The 18,543-nt window shown below is 42.8% G+C and overlaps 2 protein-coding genes across 2 annotated transcripts; one reads left to right on the forward strand and one right to left on the reverse strand.

Moving 5' to 3' along the window:
- Nucleotides 1-1,680: 1,680 nt before the first annotated feature.
- On the reverse strand, nt 1,681-11,812 carry orc1 (origin recognition complex, subunit 1). The gene is made up of 18 exons (XM_069680134.1): nt 11,624-11,812; nt 10,645-10,772; nt 10,391-10,563; nt 9,504-9,954; nt 8,912-9,182; nt 8,399-8,524; nt 8,116-8,178; nt 7,048-7,152; nt 6,696-6,939; nt 6,234-6,340; nt 5,854-5,955; nt 5,361-5,532; nt 4,850-4,957; nt 4,346-4,495; nt 2,957-3,076; nt 2,683-2,852; nt 2,496-2,583; nt 1,681-1,935 (listed from the first exon to the last, which is right to left on the reverse strand). Exons 1-18 carry the CDS (start codon nt 11,716-11,718, stop codon nt 1,741-1,743), a joined length of 2,868 nt encoding a protein of 955 aa, XP_069536235.1. The 5' UTR covers nt 11,719-11,812; the 3' UTR covers nt 1,681-1,740.
- Nucleotides 11,813-12,877: 1,065 nt separating this feature from the next.
- Nucleotides 12,878-18,361, forward strand: prpf38a (pre-mRNA processing factor 38A). Its single transcript, XM_069680234.1, has 10 exons — nt 12,878-13,059; nt 13,963-14,122; nt 14,732-14,853; nt 15,322-15,407; nt 15,497-15,607; nt 15,797-15,903; nt 16,050-16,076; nt 16,159-16,250; nt 17,841-17,889; nt 18,034-18,361. Exons 1-10 carry the CDS (start codon nt 12,930-12,932, stop codon nt 18,077-18,079), a joined length of 930 nt encoding a protein of 309 aa, XP_069536335.1. The 5' UTR covers nt 12,878-12,929; the 3' UTR covers nt 18,080-18,361.
- Nucleotides 18,362-18,543: the final 182 nt, after the last annotated feature.

Below are 18,543 nucleotides of genomic sequence, written 5' to 3' on the forward strand. Positions count from 1 at the left end.
AGGGTGCTGATGGATGTCAAACAGACTACAGCTTTAGAAGGCTACCACCAACAATATATCAAGACGCAAAATAAAATTGGAGTTTCCCGAAAAAAGTCAAAGTAAAACTTTATTTTACACGTCTGACATTACTGAATTATAAGTGCCTTAAGTAACGGTTTCATTTGAAACGGTTTCCAAAAGACATTATAGAGGAAAATATTTATTTGGATCAAAAAAAATATATATTTTTTAACTCTACAGAAGCCCTAAGCAGACATGCATCCATACATTTTACTTACCGTTTTCCTGTGATAACAAGTAATTTCAGTTTTCTCAAGATTTCAACTTCTCTCGTTAACTCGAGGTGACAAAGCTGCACCACCGTAACGTCAGATGATCGTAACTCGTCACCCCAGAGCTTCACAAAACAAACATAGAAACACTTACCTCCTCAGCGTGGGTGATGGCAGCATGGCATGTCCTGCTCTGTAATATGACAGTGAGCAGCCTGTTGTTCTGTTTTCTAGATCAGTGGTTGCCAACCTGGGGTCTGGGCCCGCTAGGGGGCGTCAAAGATCGCTGGGGGTGCGCGAGGCTTTGTCTGAGATTGTCAGGATTCGATTTGCACATGTCAAATCTAATCATTAAAAAAGCATCCATACATACACACATGTATGCACACTGATATATCTTTTGACATACATTCATACATGCATGGCTGATTTGTTTTGGTGTACGTGTGCCGGCTGGGGGGGCTTAGCCTCTCTCAGATATAAGCCGGGGGGGCTCCAAAGAAAAAAGGTCGACAGAAAATGATCCTGTTCTCACGAGAAAACTGCCTCAAATAAAGAGATGAATAAGTCCAGATCTCGAGAAAACAACCGGAAATTAACTGATGACGGGAAAACATTAAATGAGATGAATAGCTGCATGTCCGCTTCGGGCTTCCGTAGAAATCTGTATCTGAGCAATACTTGATTAATTGTACTGTTTAACAAAGACATTTACAGATGTTCGGTTTCCCTCTGCCACTTTGTTCCTACATTACGACGCTGAAGCTAACACTGCTTAAAATATTAACATGTAACATCAATATTTCCAGTTGGGGGAAATGTGCAGCCATAAAATGTGGATGCTTAGATTTGTAGATTTCACTTTTGTCACATATTACAACCACTAAAAAAAACATTTGAAAGAAGGACAAAATTAACTTGTTAGAATAAAGACACAATTATGAGGAAAATGTAGAAATTATGATGAAACATAATCATGACTTTTTACCTCATATTTATCACATACCATAGGGATAATATTTTTATTATCGGAGGGCAAATTGAGCTTCTTAGTTTCTAACCTTCATTAACTAAATTTAAGCTCTCAGGAAAAACTTGAGTCAGGTTTTTTATCTGTTTTGTTTTACAGACGCAGCTGTAGGTTTCCATTCCCGGGAAACAAAAGTCAGGTGCATCACCTTTAAGACTTAGTACCTACTGTCTACTAAGGGTGTAATTTCCACTGCAGTTTGGGAAGCGTTAAGGAATACCTGCAGACACCACTCGGGGCCAAAAAAGATAAAAGAATGCCAACGAGGTTTTTATTTTTACAGGAAATATTCTCCCAAAATAAAAGTCTAGAATTGAATATCAATCAAAGATAAGACAGTAAAACAGAGTAAAACACAGAACAGGGAACATGCAAATACAAAGTCATCCACCATAAACTATCAGGGGTCTATAAAAAGATGAGGAGAATCCTCCTTCAGTCCGCCTTCAGGGCAAAGACCACGTCGTCCTGGCTGACGTTGAGGCGGACCCGCTGCAGCACTCCCAGGCGGCTGGGCTCCAGCAGGAGGATCCTGCAGGCTCCCAGACGCTGACACACCGCCAGGCCCTCCGACACACTGATGGGCTGCAGACCCTCCACCCGACACAGAGCCTGGTGCTGCACAAACACCTGACAGACGGAACAAAGGGGGAAACTGAGTGCATCGTCCCACGCTCTTGCTCTTCGATGGTTTTGCTCCCATGCTCTTTTTTTTTTTTTTACAGAAACAAGAAAGCCTCATTCAAACAACACGCAGGCGATGGTGATCGTAACGTAAAATCATCGTCCTAGGATTTCACATACTGCGCCGTTCTTTTGGCACTATTTTCTCTCTTGACAAATCCAGTATCACTTCGCCTGCGGCAGGCCGCTGTTGTTTTTGTAGGGTAAAACATTTTGGTTTCTTGACCCTGGCGTCTCACCGGAACGACTTACTCTACGTTCAGAACCAGATGGAAAGAAATTTAATCGGTAACGATTTTTTGTCATTTTTCAAGAAAAAAAAGTCAAATGTTGGATCATTTTATGTGCGACTTTCTGCTCGTCTTTGTCATTAATGATGGTAAATAAAAAGGACAAAAGAAGCGACGTGAAGATATCACAGGCTGCAGAAACTGCAGGATGTACAGGCTGATGACTAATAAAGTAGACTATTTTGAACTCTTCTGTGTGAGTGTTTTCATTATTACCTGCTGGAAGGTGGCCTCCTCCAATCCCAGCCGGCGAAACTCAGCGATGACCGCCCTGAGGAAGAGCTGCTCCTGCACCGACGCACACCTGCAAACACACATCAGTCACTTTACCTCATCACGGCTGCTACATCGCACCTTTACAAAACAATCACTGCTTCTTCAATATGAGCAAAGTGTGTCTCACTTGATGGCGTTGATGTAGGCGGAGGAAAACATCTCATTCAGCGCCTCCATCACGTGACTCATCCCAACCAATCCCGACGCAGAAGGGTCGGCGGCTGAGTGCTCGCAGATCTCCGTCGCCCGGCGGCAGATGTCCAAACATCGCCGAGCGTCACCTGACAGAGCGGCCACCTGCGAAAGGAGAGGAGGACTGTGAGTGAACGGAGAGGAGGAGGAGGAGGAGGTGCGAGGAGGAGGTGCGAGGAGGAGGTGCGAGAGACGTCGTGTTCGTTTACCTTCCTGGACACCAGCTGGAGAGCGTCCTCCTCGAAGGCCTTCACCTTGTTCAGCCTGGACGTGATGATCTGCTGCAGCTGCTTGAAGCTGTACGGCTGGAACGACATCCTGGTCAGACCCTGCAAACATTCAAACAAACAGAGCGTCATGTGGCCGCTTGTTATCCGTCAAGGTGTTTGTTATTGCGCAGAAAAACAGCTCAATACTGGTATTTAGTTTATTTGTATCATTTCGGTGCTTCTATTCTATCTATTGATCGCTCTTGTTTATGGTTTTGTTTATTTCTCTTCTTTCTCGTGTCAGTCAGCCTTACAGATTGTGTCTTTATTTTTCTGGCATTGTTTGGCTCTTTATGTCGTGGATTTGTGTTGCTGAAAAATTTAAAGTTAATACTCATTTCATGTTACTGCTTAACAGTGGCATGTTGCAGGAGGTTTACAATTTTGTGTTATTTTTGCTAAAACGCAAGCTTTATCAATGAATTATTCAATAACCATTTCATTTAAATGCTTAAGAAAAACGTTTCCCTGAGGCAGTTTCATTCCCTCTACCTGTAAATAAATGAAAAGATTCCACCTGAAATGCTTAAATAATCCATTAACAGTGTTGGGGGTAACGTGTTAAAGTAATCTATTAGAGTACTCAGATTACTTCATTGTTGTAACGAGTAACGTAACGCAGTATTGTCGTATTTCTCTTTTCCCTTTTGTCTCCACAGAAACTCCCTGAAGCTCTGTCTCTGTTTCTCTCCTGCTTCTTGGCAGGTCGCTGCGTACCTGCAGAAGGTAAACACAGCTGTGTCAGTGCGCATGTGTAGCTAGCTAACTCAGCGTTTACTTTGTGTTGTCATGGAAACAGCTGTGCCTAACTACTGTATGCCTCTGCCCAGTTCACTGTCAGATGTTAGCATCATAAAGAGCTGTAAAGGTTATACTGCGTCTGTCAGTCCTGTTATCAGGCTGCAGAGTTACAGATTATGGGCCGTAACCGAGGCGACGCAGAGACGGTAGAGTCAATACATTCACAGGTAGACGTACAGCAGGCTACACGCCGTCCTGATGATGTAACACACATGAGCAACAAGTCACAGGGGGGTTAATTTTTGGTAACACAAAAGTAATCTAACGCGTTACTTTTCTCAGGAGGTATTAGTCGATCGACCAACTGTTAGTGATTTAAGAGGATCATAAGAATTGCCACAAAGTCAACTGAAAAAAGTTGGTTGGACAAAAAAAGACATTTCAAGACTGTTTGTGTTCCCTGACATTTTAAAGGAACGCTCTCAGGAGATTTTGGAAGACAAATGTTTTGTTCCGTGTACTGCATGAGATAAATGCTGGAGCAGACGTGGTCTGATGCGGACGATTGCAGAGGTAAAAGGGCCTCACCAGTCTGCTGGCCACTCTGTTGATCATGATCCTCTCCGGCAGGTCCATGGTGTTTGCGATGGTCAGCACCACCAGGCGGGCGTGACGGCGCGTCGGCCAGTCGAACAGGTTGTACATCACGTTCTGCTTCCTGGTCCACAACAGGTCCAACTGCACAACACGAAGGGTTAAAGAGGGTCGAGCTCCATCGTGAAAACTGCACTTTTAATTCTAACTGAGGTCATTAAAGGGGAATTCTGCTATTTTAAACCTTGGCCCTATGTTGTGTGTTGGGGTCTAAATAAGTACAAAAAGTTCTTGTTGTTTCCACTGACAGGCTCAGGTTGTTATTCTAAGTGTGTGACAACATGACAGAAAGGATCCCTACAGAGATAGACCTTTTTGTTACAGAGGAAGATGATTGTTTTAACCACACACAGACGTTACATCAGTTCTAGAGCTCATTCCTGTAAAGACATTTCAGCTGTGTACTTTTATGAAAAATAAATGTAAAACATTTCTTACCTCGTCCACCAGCAGCACGGTGCTCTCCCTCCTGGGTGCAGGGTTACTGAATCTCTTCTCCAGCAGAGCGGCTGCGTGGTCGGCCGTGGCTTTCTGACCCGTCAGTTTCTGCAGAGACGAGGACGCTCGGTCAGTGAACGCACCACGGTTTTAATTCAACTGAGATTGATTAAAGAAACAGTCTGACTTTTCCTTCTCAGTCAGACGAGAAGATGGAAGTCAGGTTCATCTCTGCACAGTTTTAGCCTAGCTTAGCACAAAGACCGAAAACTGCTGGAAGTCCAAGACACATTCCAATACTTTTACTTCTGTGGTGGGGGACTGGCCGTACTTTCATCTCATCATTTTCATTGCTCTATTCAACATCGCAGTGTATCGTCTGTTTTTCTTTATATCCCAAACACAAACAGGTTTTTATACTTTATATACACAAGAACTTTATTTGGCTCTATTTTCATACTTTGCTAATGTAAACAGTCAGTAGGTGCAGGTGATAAACGTGTGATCTCACCTGCAGGACCTGCACGTAGGCCTGGTGAGGGTCCGTCATCTTCATCCCGTTGATCTCGATGAAGTGGAAGGGAGGGATCTCGTCCACGTCGGCCGCGTGCTGCAGGCAGCGCATCACCTCGTGCACCGTGGCCGTCTTCCCGGTGCCCGGCACACCTGAGATGTACATGCACCTGAAACAGACAGGTCACGTTTACATTTTTAGGAAAGATTTTTGTCCGTAAAAAACGCACACTGTGAATATAAAGTGTATTTATTTGTCTTCTGTGTTTATGGAGAAAAGACTGTCCTCTCCTATTCAGAGGATCTGTACACGGACATTAAAAGGATGCCAAAATTCCCCCACTGCCCAAAAACACACAGACCTTTACCATGTTTCTAAACATCTGACCGTACTGTACAACTAAACAAGTTAAAAAACCTCCCAGCTCTACAGCAGGAGGGGGTAGTGGGCCTGTGAAGCTTCAGGTGCAGCAGCAGGATCAGGATCTTACCCTCCCGTGCCGTCGATGATCTTGCTCTCCACAAAGCTGTAGATGTCCTGAAACTCCTGCTCCCTGCAGGGCAGAGACTCCGGCACCGAGGACACGTGCAGCCTGAGGGCACAAATACACACATTAATACACATCAACAACATCACACATTAGTACACAAGTAATTAGTGTTCAGTTCACTCTGCAGGTCGTCTGTTTGACCGACTGCATTCATTTTATCATGTAGATTCTGGGAGACGTCACCCTGGACTCTGGGACCTTTTACTTTATGCTGCACGTAATCTAGGTCATTATTGTACGCTTCATTGTGCAGCCCTGATGTTAAGAGTTACTCCGGCAGGTATAGATCGGGGTCAGAGGTCACTTGAGCTTCGTCTCACCTCGTCCTCGCCTCCTCTAGAACATTAGCAGGCTGTCGGGCCGGCAGCGACCTGCTGGGGATGCTGGGCGTGGCTCGATGAGGAGTTCGCGGTGTGCCAGGTGTGATCTGTCGAAACAGGAAACAGTCAGAGGAGAGGAGGCGAGACAGGAAACAGTCAGAGGAGAGGAGGCGAGACAGGAAACGGTCAGAGGAGAGGAGGCGAGACAGGGAACGGTCAGAGGAGAGGAGGCGAGACAGGGAACGGTCAGAGGAGACAAGGCGAGACAGAAAACAGTCAGAGGAGACAAGGCGAGACAGGAAACAGTCAGAGGAGACAAGGCGAGACAGGAAACAGTCAGAGGAGACAAGGCGAGACAGGAAACAGTCAGAGGAGACAAGGCGAGACAGGAAACAGTCAGGAGACGGCATAAGGAAGAAAAACAACAGCCTCTCTGAGATCCCGATGTTTCCTGCTGTTTACCTTCTTGTTGGGGGTTTTTCGTGGCGTTCTGGTCGAGGAGCGAGTTTTCTGCTTCGACCGCGGAGTACGAGGAGCAGCAGCATGTCGACCCTTCTTCACCACTACTTCCTCATCACTATCGAGCCCTGCCTCCTCTTCCCCTTCCTCCTCCTCGCTGCTGCTCTGCAGCTCCTTCTTGGATGGCACAAACTCGTCCTCGTCCTCTGCGTCTGAGTCCAGGTCCTGCTGGTTTTCCAGAAGATTCCTGATCAAACAGACACTGAAGCTCAGGACTCTGAAGATTCACACCTCTACCAGGAGAACAAACACTTGAAGTTCTGAATCCTCAGCCTCTCCTCCTCTCTGCACTCACAGCTGTTTTCTGATGCGAGACGACACCAGCCGGGCGGACTTCCTCTTCGAGCTCCTGGGTGTGGTGACGGGCAGCATTGGAGAGTCTTCATGATCCACTTCAGCCCTGCACACATATAAACAACATGTTAATGACATGGATCAATCTGTCAGGTTGAAAAGGAAAAACACAAAGTCAAGTCTACGTCCCGTTCTTCTGTTGGCATTCAGGTAACGTTGTGGCCTGTTAGCATCGGCTACAGTCATCAGGCTCACAGGAAATTAATGGGTTATTTGAGTATTTTTAAAACCTGGGCCCTATTTCATATTCATATTTCATATTTTGTGTGTAAATGACTAAAAAGGTGCAAAAAAGATTTGGGAATTGTTCCAGTAGATGTGTTCATCCTGCAGCAGTGAAACAGGCTGTAATGGCTGCAACATAATCCTTGATGGGTCTAAGGTCGTCCACTAAAAGTTCTTGTTGTTTCCACTGACAGGCTCAGATTGTTATTCTAAGTGTGTGACAACATGACAGAAAGGATCCCTACAGAGATAGACCTTTTTGTTACAGAGGAAGATGATTGTTTTAACCACACACAGACGTTACATCGCTCTCTGCACACACACCAGACTCCATTCAGAAAAACTGTGATTTAACTTCTCAGAACACAGTGAGTTTCTCTTCTACCACAGACTTGATTGGTTGGTTTGTTTGTGTTATTATGTGACTTTAGTGTTTTAAATAGTTAGTTTGAATTCAACAAAATGTGTGGGTTACACACAAGAACACAAACAAACTAACTGATCGGGCAACAGTACAGCTGCCACTCTATGCGCTCGGCGAGGTTAAATTACTGTTTTTTCCAATGGAGTTTGGTGGCTTGGAAGTTAGCGATGAAACAGCTGTATCTGGTTTAAAAAAAAGCTTCCTACTCTTCTTCCCACCATCACCATCAACTTAAAACGTGCTCATTTCTCAGGCAAGATCGGCACTTATAATAAGAGTCTTTTTTCTAACTATTTAACTACCCATTATGTTACTGTACATTACACCTAACACAGCATCTCTGTACAATTAGATACTCACAGCGCTCCCAAAGCTGGTTCCTTCAGGATTCTCGTCTCTTTTTTCCGAGAGGGAGTGGAAGCTCTGTTTGAAGACACATTGGATTGTTGGGTTTACCGCATAAATAATTCAGTGATGTGAGTCTTTATAGTAAAATTATATCACCAGCTACAGCCTCACCCGCCTGTGCAGAGCCACAAAACTAAATCCACCACAAACACCAGTGTGAACTATTGGTGTAAAGTTGTGCTCCAGGACTAACACACAGTTTTAACAACCACCAGGCCTGAGGTGTCTGACTCACTTCTGCCCCCTGGTGGCATACTTCCCCCTTGGTGTGGCGTTTCTTCCTCTGGGCGTCTTAACCGAGCCGGTTGGTAACCCTGCCTCCATCTCATCACCCTGCTGAGGGCTTTTATCCATCAGCTCCCTGGAAGAGGCACCAGTGAGGCTGGATGACCAGTTTAAACCACGGACTGTTTGTAAGAAGTGGACGCAGCCAGCGTGATGTTTTAAAGCCTCGAGTTTGGCATTTTGGGAGCACCACCATGTTTTTTTGGCCATATTTAAGTGAGAGGATGGATTCATACTGCCTTAGTTGTCAATCACAGGTAGCCCCGTCCTGAAGCCTACCCTCTTCAATCGTCTATTTTACTTTAAAAAGGGACAGATATTTACATAATGAACACCAGGCTGTATTACAGGAGAACTGAGAGATTAAGACCATTAACTCAAGAGGAAAGTGTTTCCTGAGGTCATAAATGAACTTGGGAGTGGTCTGCGGTGGGGGTAGAAGTGTGTGAAATTTAACTCTGACCTGGTGGACTCGTCTGTGGCAGACGACGGAGGACTGTCCATCTCACAGCCGGACAGTTTGTTCATGACGACTCTGGAGGGCTTCAGAGGGTAATCATCCTGAGCGGCGGGGGCTCTGCGGGACTTCCTGAGGGGTGTGAGGCGATGGGAGAGGGGCAGTGCCTGAGGAGGAGAGGATGACAGCCGCTGAGCCAACATCACCTCCGACTCCAGGTCATCGTCCAGCAGCTGACTCAGGACGTCCTCGCTGCTCATCGACTTCTTCTCTGGACCTGAAGGGACGAGGGGCACGTTATTAACAGGCAGAGGGGATTAGATTTTTGGTTATAAATTGATCAATCAAAAATACAAACTACTTATAACAAAGTTTTTGCAACTTCCATTTCCTGCAGAAGTCTTACACATTTGTGCAAAATCCTGCCATCCCTCTAAATCTACAGCTATCACTCAACCTCACAAAACACATAATACATTAAAACTGGTCCTAAAGTGAGCAAAGGCAAAGTTCTGTTTTATTTCATGCTATATATCCTCACCAACATTAACTGTGGTTGTACACGTGACTGAAACGTGTCGGCTTTTAGAAAACTCACTGCGGAGCTCCAGCTTCTTGCGGATGCCGGGCGTCCTCTGCGAGGCGTTCCTCCTCTTGGCGCTCAGACACTTTGAGGCCGACAGTTTGGTGGCCGAGTGCAGAGACTCGGCTTCTGCAGCATGACCGACCTTCCCTGTGCTCGCCGTGGCTCTGCTGTATCGCACTTCCCCTGACGCAGCTCGGCGCATGACGGTGAGGTCTGGAGTTGGAAGGGCACGTCGAGTTGGGCCTCGAGACGCCGGGGCTGCTGCAGGCGGGGAGCAGGGGGGCGACGGGGGGAGGGAAGGTTTGGGACAGGGTGGAGGGGAGGAAGCTGGAGCATGTTCAGAGGAGTCTACTAGAGCAGGAGCCACCACTCTGAAGGTCTTAGAGTCCCAGGACAGCTTCACATACAGAGTCTCTCTGTCGCCAGAGTCTGGGAACGGAGCAGCTCCATCCAGGTGCTTCACCTACGAGAAAGGACTGAAAAGTTTGTTGACCTCAAGCACAAAAGACATTCACATCCATTGTTTAATGGCTGCAACATCATCAATGATGGATCAAAGTGCATCCGCTAAAAGTTGTTGTTGTTTCCACTGACAGGCTCAGATTGTTATTCTAAGTGTGTGACAACATGACAGAAAGGATCCCTACAGAGATAGACCTTTTTGTTACAGAGGAAGATGATTGTTTTAACCACACACAGACGTTACATCGCTCTCTCAGACACTCTCTCGCTTTATTGCGTGACTTGCTGTCAGTGGCAAAAACAAGAACTTTTAGCGGACGTACTTTGATCTCTAAAGGATTACGCTGCAGTCAGTACCTCCAGGTTTACGTGTAACCAATCAGGATGAGAGAGGAAATTCATTTCAGTTAAAAAAAAAAAGCAGGTTGGTCCTTCACCTGCACAGGTCTGAGGATGGACTCGGCATTGACCTCCTCGTCACAGCTGCGACCCTCGTAGTAGAAGATCTCCTGCGCGTGCGGCTCTCTGCCCAGCAGCTTCAGTTTGCTTAAAGGCACTTCAGACACGCGGACAAACCACTGAACCACCGCCTTCTTCTGCTTCCCGCTCTCTGAACACAGAATGAGGGAGAACGTTCGGATACGAGTCTTTGAGGAGGAAATCATGTGTGGCGCCTCTGAGAGCGACTCACCGTCACTGAACAGCCGGAGGACTTTGGCCACGTATGGGTTGTCTTCATCCTCGCCCTCTATGAGGATGTGCTGGCCGATGTTAATGAAGGTGGTCCTCGGGAGACCCTCCACCCTGATGGCCAGAGAGCTGACACAAAGACATCAAATTCAACACAATTTCTATCCATCTCTCTGCACTTTTCCTCTTCTTATTCAAATGGTTTATCCTCTGGGAGAATAATTCGGAAATTCATATATTTTAAAAATAAATATTTGGTGAGGAATAAAAATAGGGAGTAGAATTACCAACATAAACGGATCAAAACAAATAAATTACATTAAAAAACAAAGAAAATAAGTGAAAATATCATTTTCAAAAATGTATAAATATTCATGTACAGAGATAAATGTAAAAAACTATTCTATTGCAATCTTTTGTACGTTGTTTATCTTTATATTACATTTTTAATATTCCTATTCTTTTATAGATTTATTCATTTAATGTTATGACATAATTTTTGGCTTTAATAAAACCCCGAGCTGCATTTTCTGGACCAAAAAACTCGTTGATTAATCAAGGACATAAACAGATTAATGGCCAATGCATAACATAATCATAATTTGCAGACCTAGTGACAACATTATATGTTTATTTTCAGCAATCTGAAATGTATTCTCCATGTGCTAAACAGCCTTAATTCCTTACGAGTTGCATCATGGCCATCTTTATGGTGCATAGATTCAATCTTAATTTAACTAATATTCATCAATCATAGAAAAATGATTTCTACTAGGTGGAAAATGTTACAGAACAGAACAAGTGGGAAAACAGCAAAAGGAAGTGAAGCAAAAAGTTAATATAAAAATGAGAATAAAAATGACTGCGGTCAGTACACGAATAAAAGTCATTAAAATCCGGAAAATGATGGAAAAATTCAGCAGGAGATTTTAAATATAGTAAGAAAGTATATTAAAAAATGAAAGAAACTTAGAACTTACTTATATTCATATGTTTTTAGCTTCCTGTTAAAACTTATAGGCTCTCCACGCCACTTGTAGATTCGTCTGACTCTCAGTCTCGTGAAGTACTTCATCTTGTTTCCTCGCGCTCTGCTTCACGATTTTAGATTAAAAGGTAATAAATACAAAAATAAATAAGAAGTTAGTTCAGGGACGCAGCCGTTTAGCTTCAATTTAAAACCCGGGTCGAAAAGTTTAGATTTTCAGTAGCAGTCTTGTTACGTGCACAACTGCCAACATCATTTCGCGCGAAAATTGCGTAGTTTCCGTCTTCTTCTTCTTCTCTAGTTTTAATGGTGGGCTACCAAGTAACGTTAAAGGTGGAGGCCGCCACCTACTGTACCGGGTGTATAACATTAAGCGTTTACATTTTCGAAATTAAGGCTTTTTCCTGTAAAAAAAATGTTGTTAAAACAACAGTTATTTAAATTATCAATATAAATTAAACCACCCGATTTTATGATAATGACTTTATTTGCAAATATATCCCAATAATGACTGTACATGTGTTTATTAAATGTGTACATGTCACAATGTTTTGGGCTTTCAGTTGGATCTTTTATCATATTCTGTTACAAAAGTTTTATTTTAAGAACATAAATAATTATTAATATTCTACAATCCTAATTTCTCCCGCAACGGATAACATGTCATTATTTTCTTTCATTTTCTTTTTTTTTTTTTCATTAAAAAAAAAAAAAAAATTCTTAACTTAATAAATATATTGTATTATATATTAACATACAGATCTAAACTTTAATTTTCAAACACATTTAAAAACCTGTGATTAAAAAAAATAATCAAAGCTATTAGTCGACATATACTCTTGAAGATACCACCTTATCAGCTAATCAAATACAATTTTGCTATTTATTTATTCATGTATGTAGTTATTTTGTAAAGTGCCTTTTCTTATTCATTAAGTGTCAAGTTCCATAGAACTATTTTAAATATGCTCTTTGACCAAACATATCTAAAATAACTTCCTCCAAATCAACTTTTCATCATTATTTTTTTATTATCATAACATGTATAACTCCTCAGTATGATTTTTTTTATAATTATTATTATTAACTCTTTTCCTCACAAGCCATGGTTTGTTGCCATTTTTCAAATTTTAGATATAATAAAAACTTGTAAAACAGCGGCACCTGCAGAATGCTTCGGAGATGACGGTTTTATTATGAAGATAACGACCCGGAAGTGAAATCCGTTATTTCCGCTTGTGGCTCACAGGCTCCTGCTGTTGTGTGCATGCCAATCGAGTGAATATTTTTTCTATCCGATGGCAAACAGAACCGTAAAAGATGCTAACAGTATACACGGGACCAACCCGCAGTATCTGGTGGAGAAAATTACCAGAACTCGAATCTACGAGTCTAAATACTGGAAGGAGGAATGCTTCGGTTTGACCGGTAAGTAGCATGTTAGCTAGCGAGCTAATGTTAGCTTCCTGAAGGCTAAGGTTAAAAACGTTAACTGATAACTATCTGTTCTCTTTTTAAAGTACTGCAGTAAATTTAAAATATATGAAGCAGATGTTCCTTTAACGATTTGAGGAACATGTTTGTTAATGTACTATATTTTAAATTATTTGTCTAAAAATTACATGTAAATATAGTCACGTCAGCACAGCTAACTAGGTAGCATAAGATAGCTCTTAAATCTGTTTTACTATGTCAAAAGCTAAAAAAGAAATTAGCTTTACAACAGTGTTACACAAATTTAATATCATTTTCATTACCAACACATTATCAAAAAGTGCTGTGAATAAACATCCTAATTTCCAAGAGCGCAAAGGGAAGTTTACTTTCTGTGTTATACTCAGTTTACTGTATAAATCATCACATCCTTTGATACATTTTCTATTGATTGACTAATCAGTGCAGTTCATACACACAAGTGCAAGTCCTTATTTGTCTTTTTTTGAAATTGTAAACCTTTTATCCTTTTTGTTTAAACTTGGCGAAAGCTCGAAATTATGAACTCATTTAGAAAATTGGCCATTTGCTTATTTTTCTGCCTATTGTTTCTTGTACATCATTATAAGAGGGTGGATTGTTGGAGTTGCTGCTTTTAACCAAGAGGTAACACAATAACTTAATTGTTAAAAGATCATGGAGTGCATGAAAAAATGGCATTGTCTGTCTGAATGTTTGTTTGTTTACTGTTGCCGTCCTGCTCATCACTTTAATGTGTTTAGGGCGTAGCATTGATCAACAGCGAGCCTCAAACTTTGTGTCAGCAGTCTGTGTTTTTTATCTTTTTTTTTTCACAGCGACTGTTAATGAAGTGTGTGCATTTTGTGTCGTCCACAGCTGAGCTGGTTGTTGACAAAGCCATGGAGTTGAAGTACGTTGGTGGAGTTTATGGTGGAAACATCAAGCCCACTCCTTTCCTCTGCCTCACCTTGAAGATGCTGCAGATTCAACCTGAAAAAGACATCATCGTTGAGTTCATCAAAAATGAAGATTTCAAGTGAGTTTTAAGCTAGTGAGAGTAGGGATGCACAATATTATCGGCACGTTATTGGTATCTGCAGATTATGGCAAGTTTCAGTACTTTTCTTATATTGCCCAGTGAATGTGTTCATTTTGAAAAGCACTGTGTTATGTTATTTCTGCATCTGCCAGTGGGCCACTACAAAAAGAGCAGGCATGATATCAATTCCACTACAGGGGAGACTTGATGTTCCCTGCATTGAGGTGGGGAAAAAAATGTGCGTAATTTATCAGTATGGAAATCGACAGTCGGCAAAAGGGTTGGAAAATATTGGCATATCGGATATCAGCCAAAAATACAATATCATGCATCCCTAATTGAGATATTTAAATGTAGACAAAAACATATAAAAGAACACCTGCACAGCGATTTTCAGATGCAAAAAGATGAATTTCTTATTCATTTTAAAGGTGTCATAGTGTGAAAACCGTGTACAATGAGTAACCTTTTTTATTCTAGAAACTACAAACAGCTTTCAAAGTTCGAGTGATTGTGCTTCCAAGCTAAGATAATATCTACTTACCCATACTGAGCTTGTTCTGGATCTCTGACCGCCACCTTTCTGCGCTCTCTTGTTTTTGTTAGATATGTTCGTTTACTTGGAGCGATGTACATGAGGTTAACAGGCACTGCGGTGGACTGCTACAAATACCTGGAGCCGCTGTACAACGATTACAGAAAAATCAAGAGTCAGAACAGGAATGGAGGTGAGTTTTCTCCACGAGTGATTAATTTACATCAGTACTTTTAGCTGTGTAACAAAGTGGCTCCTGGGAGTCTGACAAGAACAGAACAGTAATCATCTGGGTGCTCTGTACGTTGTATCTGTAGGTCAGGGTTACTTTGTTTGTGTTATTGTGGTTTACAGAAATATTGTGTAGGGTCTGAAGTAACCATTCAAAACAGTAAAGCCACGCAATAACACAAACTAACTAACCAATAGAAGCAGCACTAGACCCGCACATTTGTAATTCATGTTTTGTTGTTCTGCTTCACTCATCCATTTTCAATCAGAGGCTTTAACTCAAAAACAGGCTTTTTTTTCTCCCCTTGTTTCATTAATTTGCTCCTTTAAATTATATTTCAGGTGTTTGGAGACTCTGCTGAAAAGCTGATTATGCTGTGGAGGAATGATGAAATCACTTTTGCTTTTATACCTCTCTTTGTTGTTCTAGAGTTCGAGTTGATGCACGTGGACGAGTTCATCGACGAGCTTCTTCATGCAGAGAGGATGTGTGACATCATTCTGCCCAGGCTTCAGGTACGTTTGTGCAATGTCTACTCACACACACTTACACACACACGCAGGGTACAGTTTTAACCACTGATGTGTGTGTTTGTGTTTTACAGAAGAGACATGTCCTGGAGGAGGCTGAGATGTTGGACCCTCGGATCAGTGCTTTGGAGGAAGATCTGGATGAGGTGGAGAGCAGTGAAGAAGAGGACGAGGAGGAGGAGAAGGTAAAACATTAAATTAACCTTATGGAACAAAAGTGGACCGGTGTCCTGAGCTAATGTAAATGAATTAATCCTTTTTAAGCTTGTTGGTCATTTAATGTATCGTATCAAATATTTAACAACCAGCTCAGCTGATCCTCGGTTGTCCGTCCACATGTTTTAAAATGTGCTGTCTTTTTTTTCCTCCTGCAGCCGGAGAGACTCCAGACCCCCGAACCCCACAGACGAAGTTATCGCGACAACGACAGACCTCGACGCTCTCCTTCACCTCGTTACAGACGCAGTCGCTCACCCAGACGGTTTGTGATTTAATTATCCTCACATTTACTGACAGATTAAGAGTCTGTATTTCTTTGATGTGGGTCATATGTGTACAAGAGAAAATGCATTTCTTAGTGGTTATAAATTCAGCTCTAAATCTTTCCTTTGGGTTTTTTTCTCACAGGAGGAGCAGATCTCCAAAGAGGCGAAGGTATGTTGGCTGAAGACCTTCTTCACCATCAAACATTACTCTTGTAGTTCACCCTCACAGATATATGTTGTTGTGTTCTCAGCCCATCGCCCCGGAGAGACCGCCATCGCAGCAAAAGCCCCCGCCGACATCGCAGCCGGTCCAGGGACAGACGCCACCGCTCCAAATCCCCAGGTACAGAAACTGAAACCAGCAGGTTGTCAAATGTTCGAGAACACGTTTTAAAATGATACGTTATTTTTACGTTCGATATTACCTAAAGGTATCAAAGCTTTAAAACAACAACAGATCTACATTCAGACTTTCAACCCAAATCTGACACGAGCAAAAGAGAGAGAGAGCCGCTGCTGTCAAGTGACATAGACAGGAAGTGAAGAGAGCGAGCGCCATTAATGTAAATAAAGCATTGAAATAAAACGTTATTTTCTGATTGTTTCAAAGCGGTTAAACAAAAACACGTCTACACCTCCGTACGACCTCGCAGACTGTGTGTCTGTCTGCTCCGCCCTCCGTCACACCTGGAGCTCTGCAACGACACAGCGGACTGTTCTCATTCACAGTACGACACATGAAGACGTTTTGTGACGTCCCTCTCACGTCTCATAGAGATGCAAGCATTAAGACAGACAGACAGCAGAGCAGAGAGAGAGAGAGAGAGAGAGAGACAGACAGACAGACAGACAGGACAGAGAGGGGAGCAGAGCAGAGGGACAGACAAGACAGAGCAGACACAGAGAGAGCAGAGAGAGCAGAGAGACAGCCATGTTTTCATTGAGTCCAAACCTGCAGACTGTCGGCTGAGCTCCACACCTGCCCAGCGATGGACGTCCAGAATGTCCCAAACACAGCAGAGTAATAAGAACAGAAACAGCTGAAGGGCAGATCCTCTGCAGACACCAGCTCACATTTCTCCTGGATGATGAGTGATGATTAAAAGGGAATAATTTAATGTGGAGAATCCTGCTCGTTAAGCCTTTCAATGCTGTTAACAGTCTGTCAGATGAGCCGGTCTGTGTTTAGAGACTTGTTTCTGTAGCACCCCTGTGTGAAGGTGGGAACTTAAAAACAAGAAAATGACCCCATTTTGTGCAGGTTCTTGTTCTAGGCACTGATGTTAAACAGAGACGAGGAGGAACGACTAGGCAGTTCAGTTCTGATGGACGCAGCATGTGTGAATGTGGGGTGTGAATGTAAACGAGAAAATTAATTTAGAAACAAATCTAATGAACTGTATTTGAGCAATTTAATGCTTATTTTTTTTATCAGCGGTAGAGAACCGCTCTGCCAGAAGGTGGCAGCATAATCAATCTGCGAGCTTTGAGGAAAAGGCACAGCAAGTTAACCTTTAAGTGTGCAGTCATTATTAATGTAACTACAACTTTGGATGATGCATAAAAAAGAGATATAATCTGTTGAGAATAGTGGACTTAGCCACGTCATTCATTGGAGTGTTGAAGCCTCAGTTTGTCATTTTTGCCGTCGCCCTCTTGGTTTTTTGGAGCCTAAAGTGACCATATTTGGAAGAGAGGCTGGAGCAGGAGAGGAGCGAGGGGTTAGAAAATGCTAAGTTGTCAAAGCCACACTGTCCATGCCCAAGGCTGACTCAAACTACTCAGCTAAAAGCTTTTTTTACAGGAGCAGATGATGTTTATTTTTCCTGCAGGTTGGTGATTATGATAATGTAAAGTCCTTCCTGCGTATGTGATGATTTGGTGAAAGTTTTGGGGCTTTTATTCTGAAGGAGCTCTCATTATTTCAAACCAGGTCACAACAGAAGCCGCAGACACCGCAGCCACTCCAAGTCCCCGGAGAGGTGAGTCTTCTGGAGCTTTTGATTGTGTCACATGATCTCTCTCAGCTGATGAACAAAAGAGTGATGACGCCTGAGACGCTGAGTTTTCTTATGTGTCTCTGTTGAACAGTCATGTCTGATCATCCCGTTTCTTTCTCGCCGCAGGAGCTCGAAGAAGAGTCACAAGAAGAGTCGAAGAGGAAACGAGTGATTTAACTTTGTATCTTTTTACTGTTGGACATCTTTGTTGTTTTAATTTGAAGGTTATTACAATATTAAATGTTGGACCATTGAGTAAATGTAAAGCCGTCAGGTCTCAGGCGCGTGTATGTACAGTATCTCACCCTCACTTCATCTGTCAGCCTGACGCCGTGGTTCAAACCCCCCGTTTTCACACCGTGTCGACACTTTTTGTATGCGTGTGAAAGTAGGAAATGTGTTTCTATGTGTCAAACTGAGTTTCACTCTCAGAAATAAAGACCCTGATTCATTAGTCGCGTGTTTCTGGAGGTTTTGTTGATTCCTGAAGAAGACGAGGACCCACAACACGACTGATGATCCAGGAAGTCCGTCAGGTAAAACAACACACTCATTCTAAAAACATGCCAGCTGGTGCACTATATAGCTAAAAGGACGCATAATATATTATAATTTATATTTAATTACATTTAAATG

This window comes from Semicossyphus pulcher, unplaced genomic scaffold, assembly GCF_022749685.1.
Source record: "Semicossyphus pulcher isolate SPU_LCO1_2020_fin unplaced genomic scaffold, fSemPul1.0.p SCAF_4, whole genome shotgun sequence".
NCBI lineage: Eukaryota > Metazoa > Chordata > Actinopteri > Labriformes > Labridae > Semicossyphus > Semicossyphus pulcher.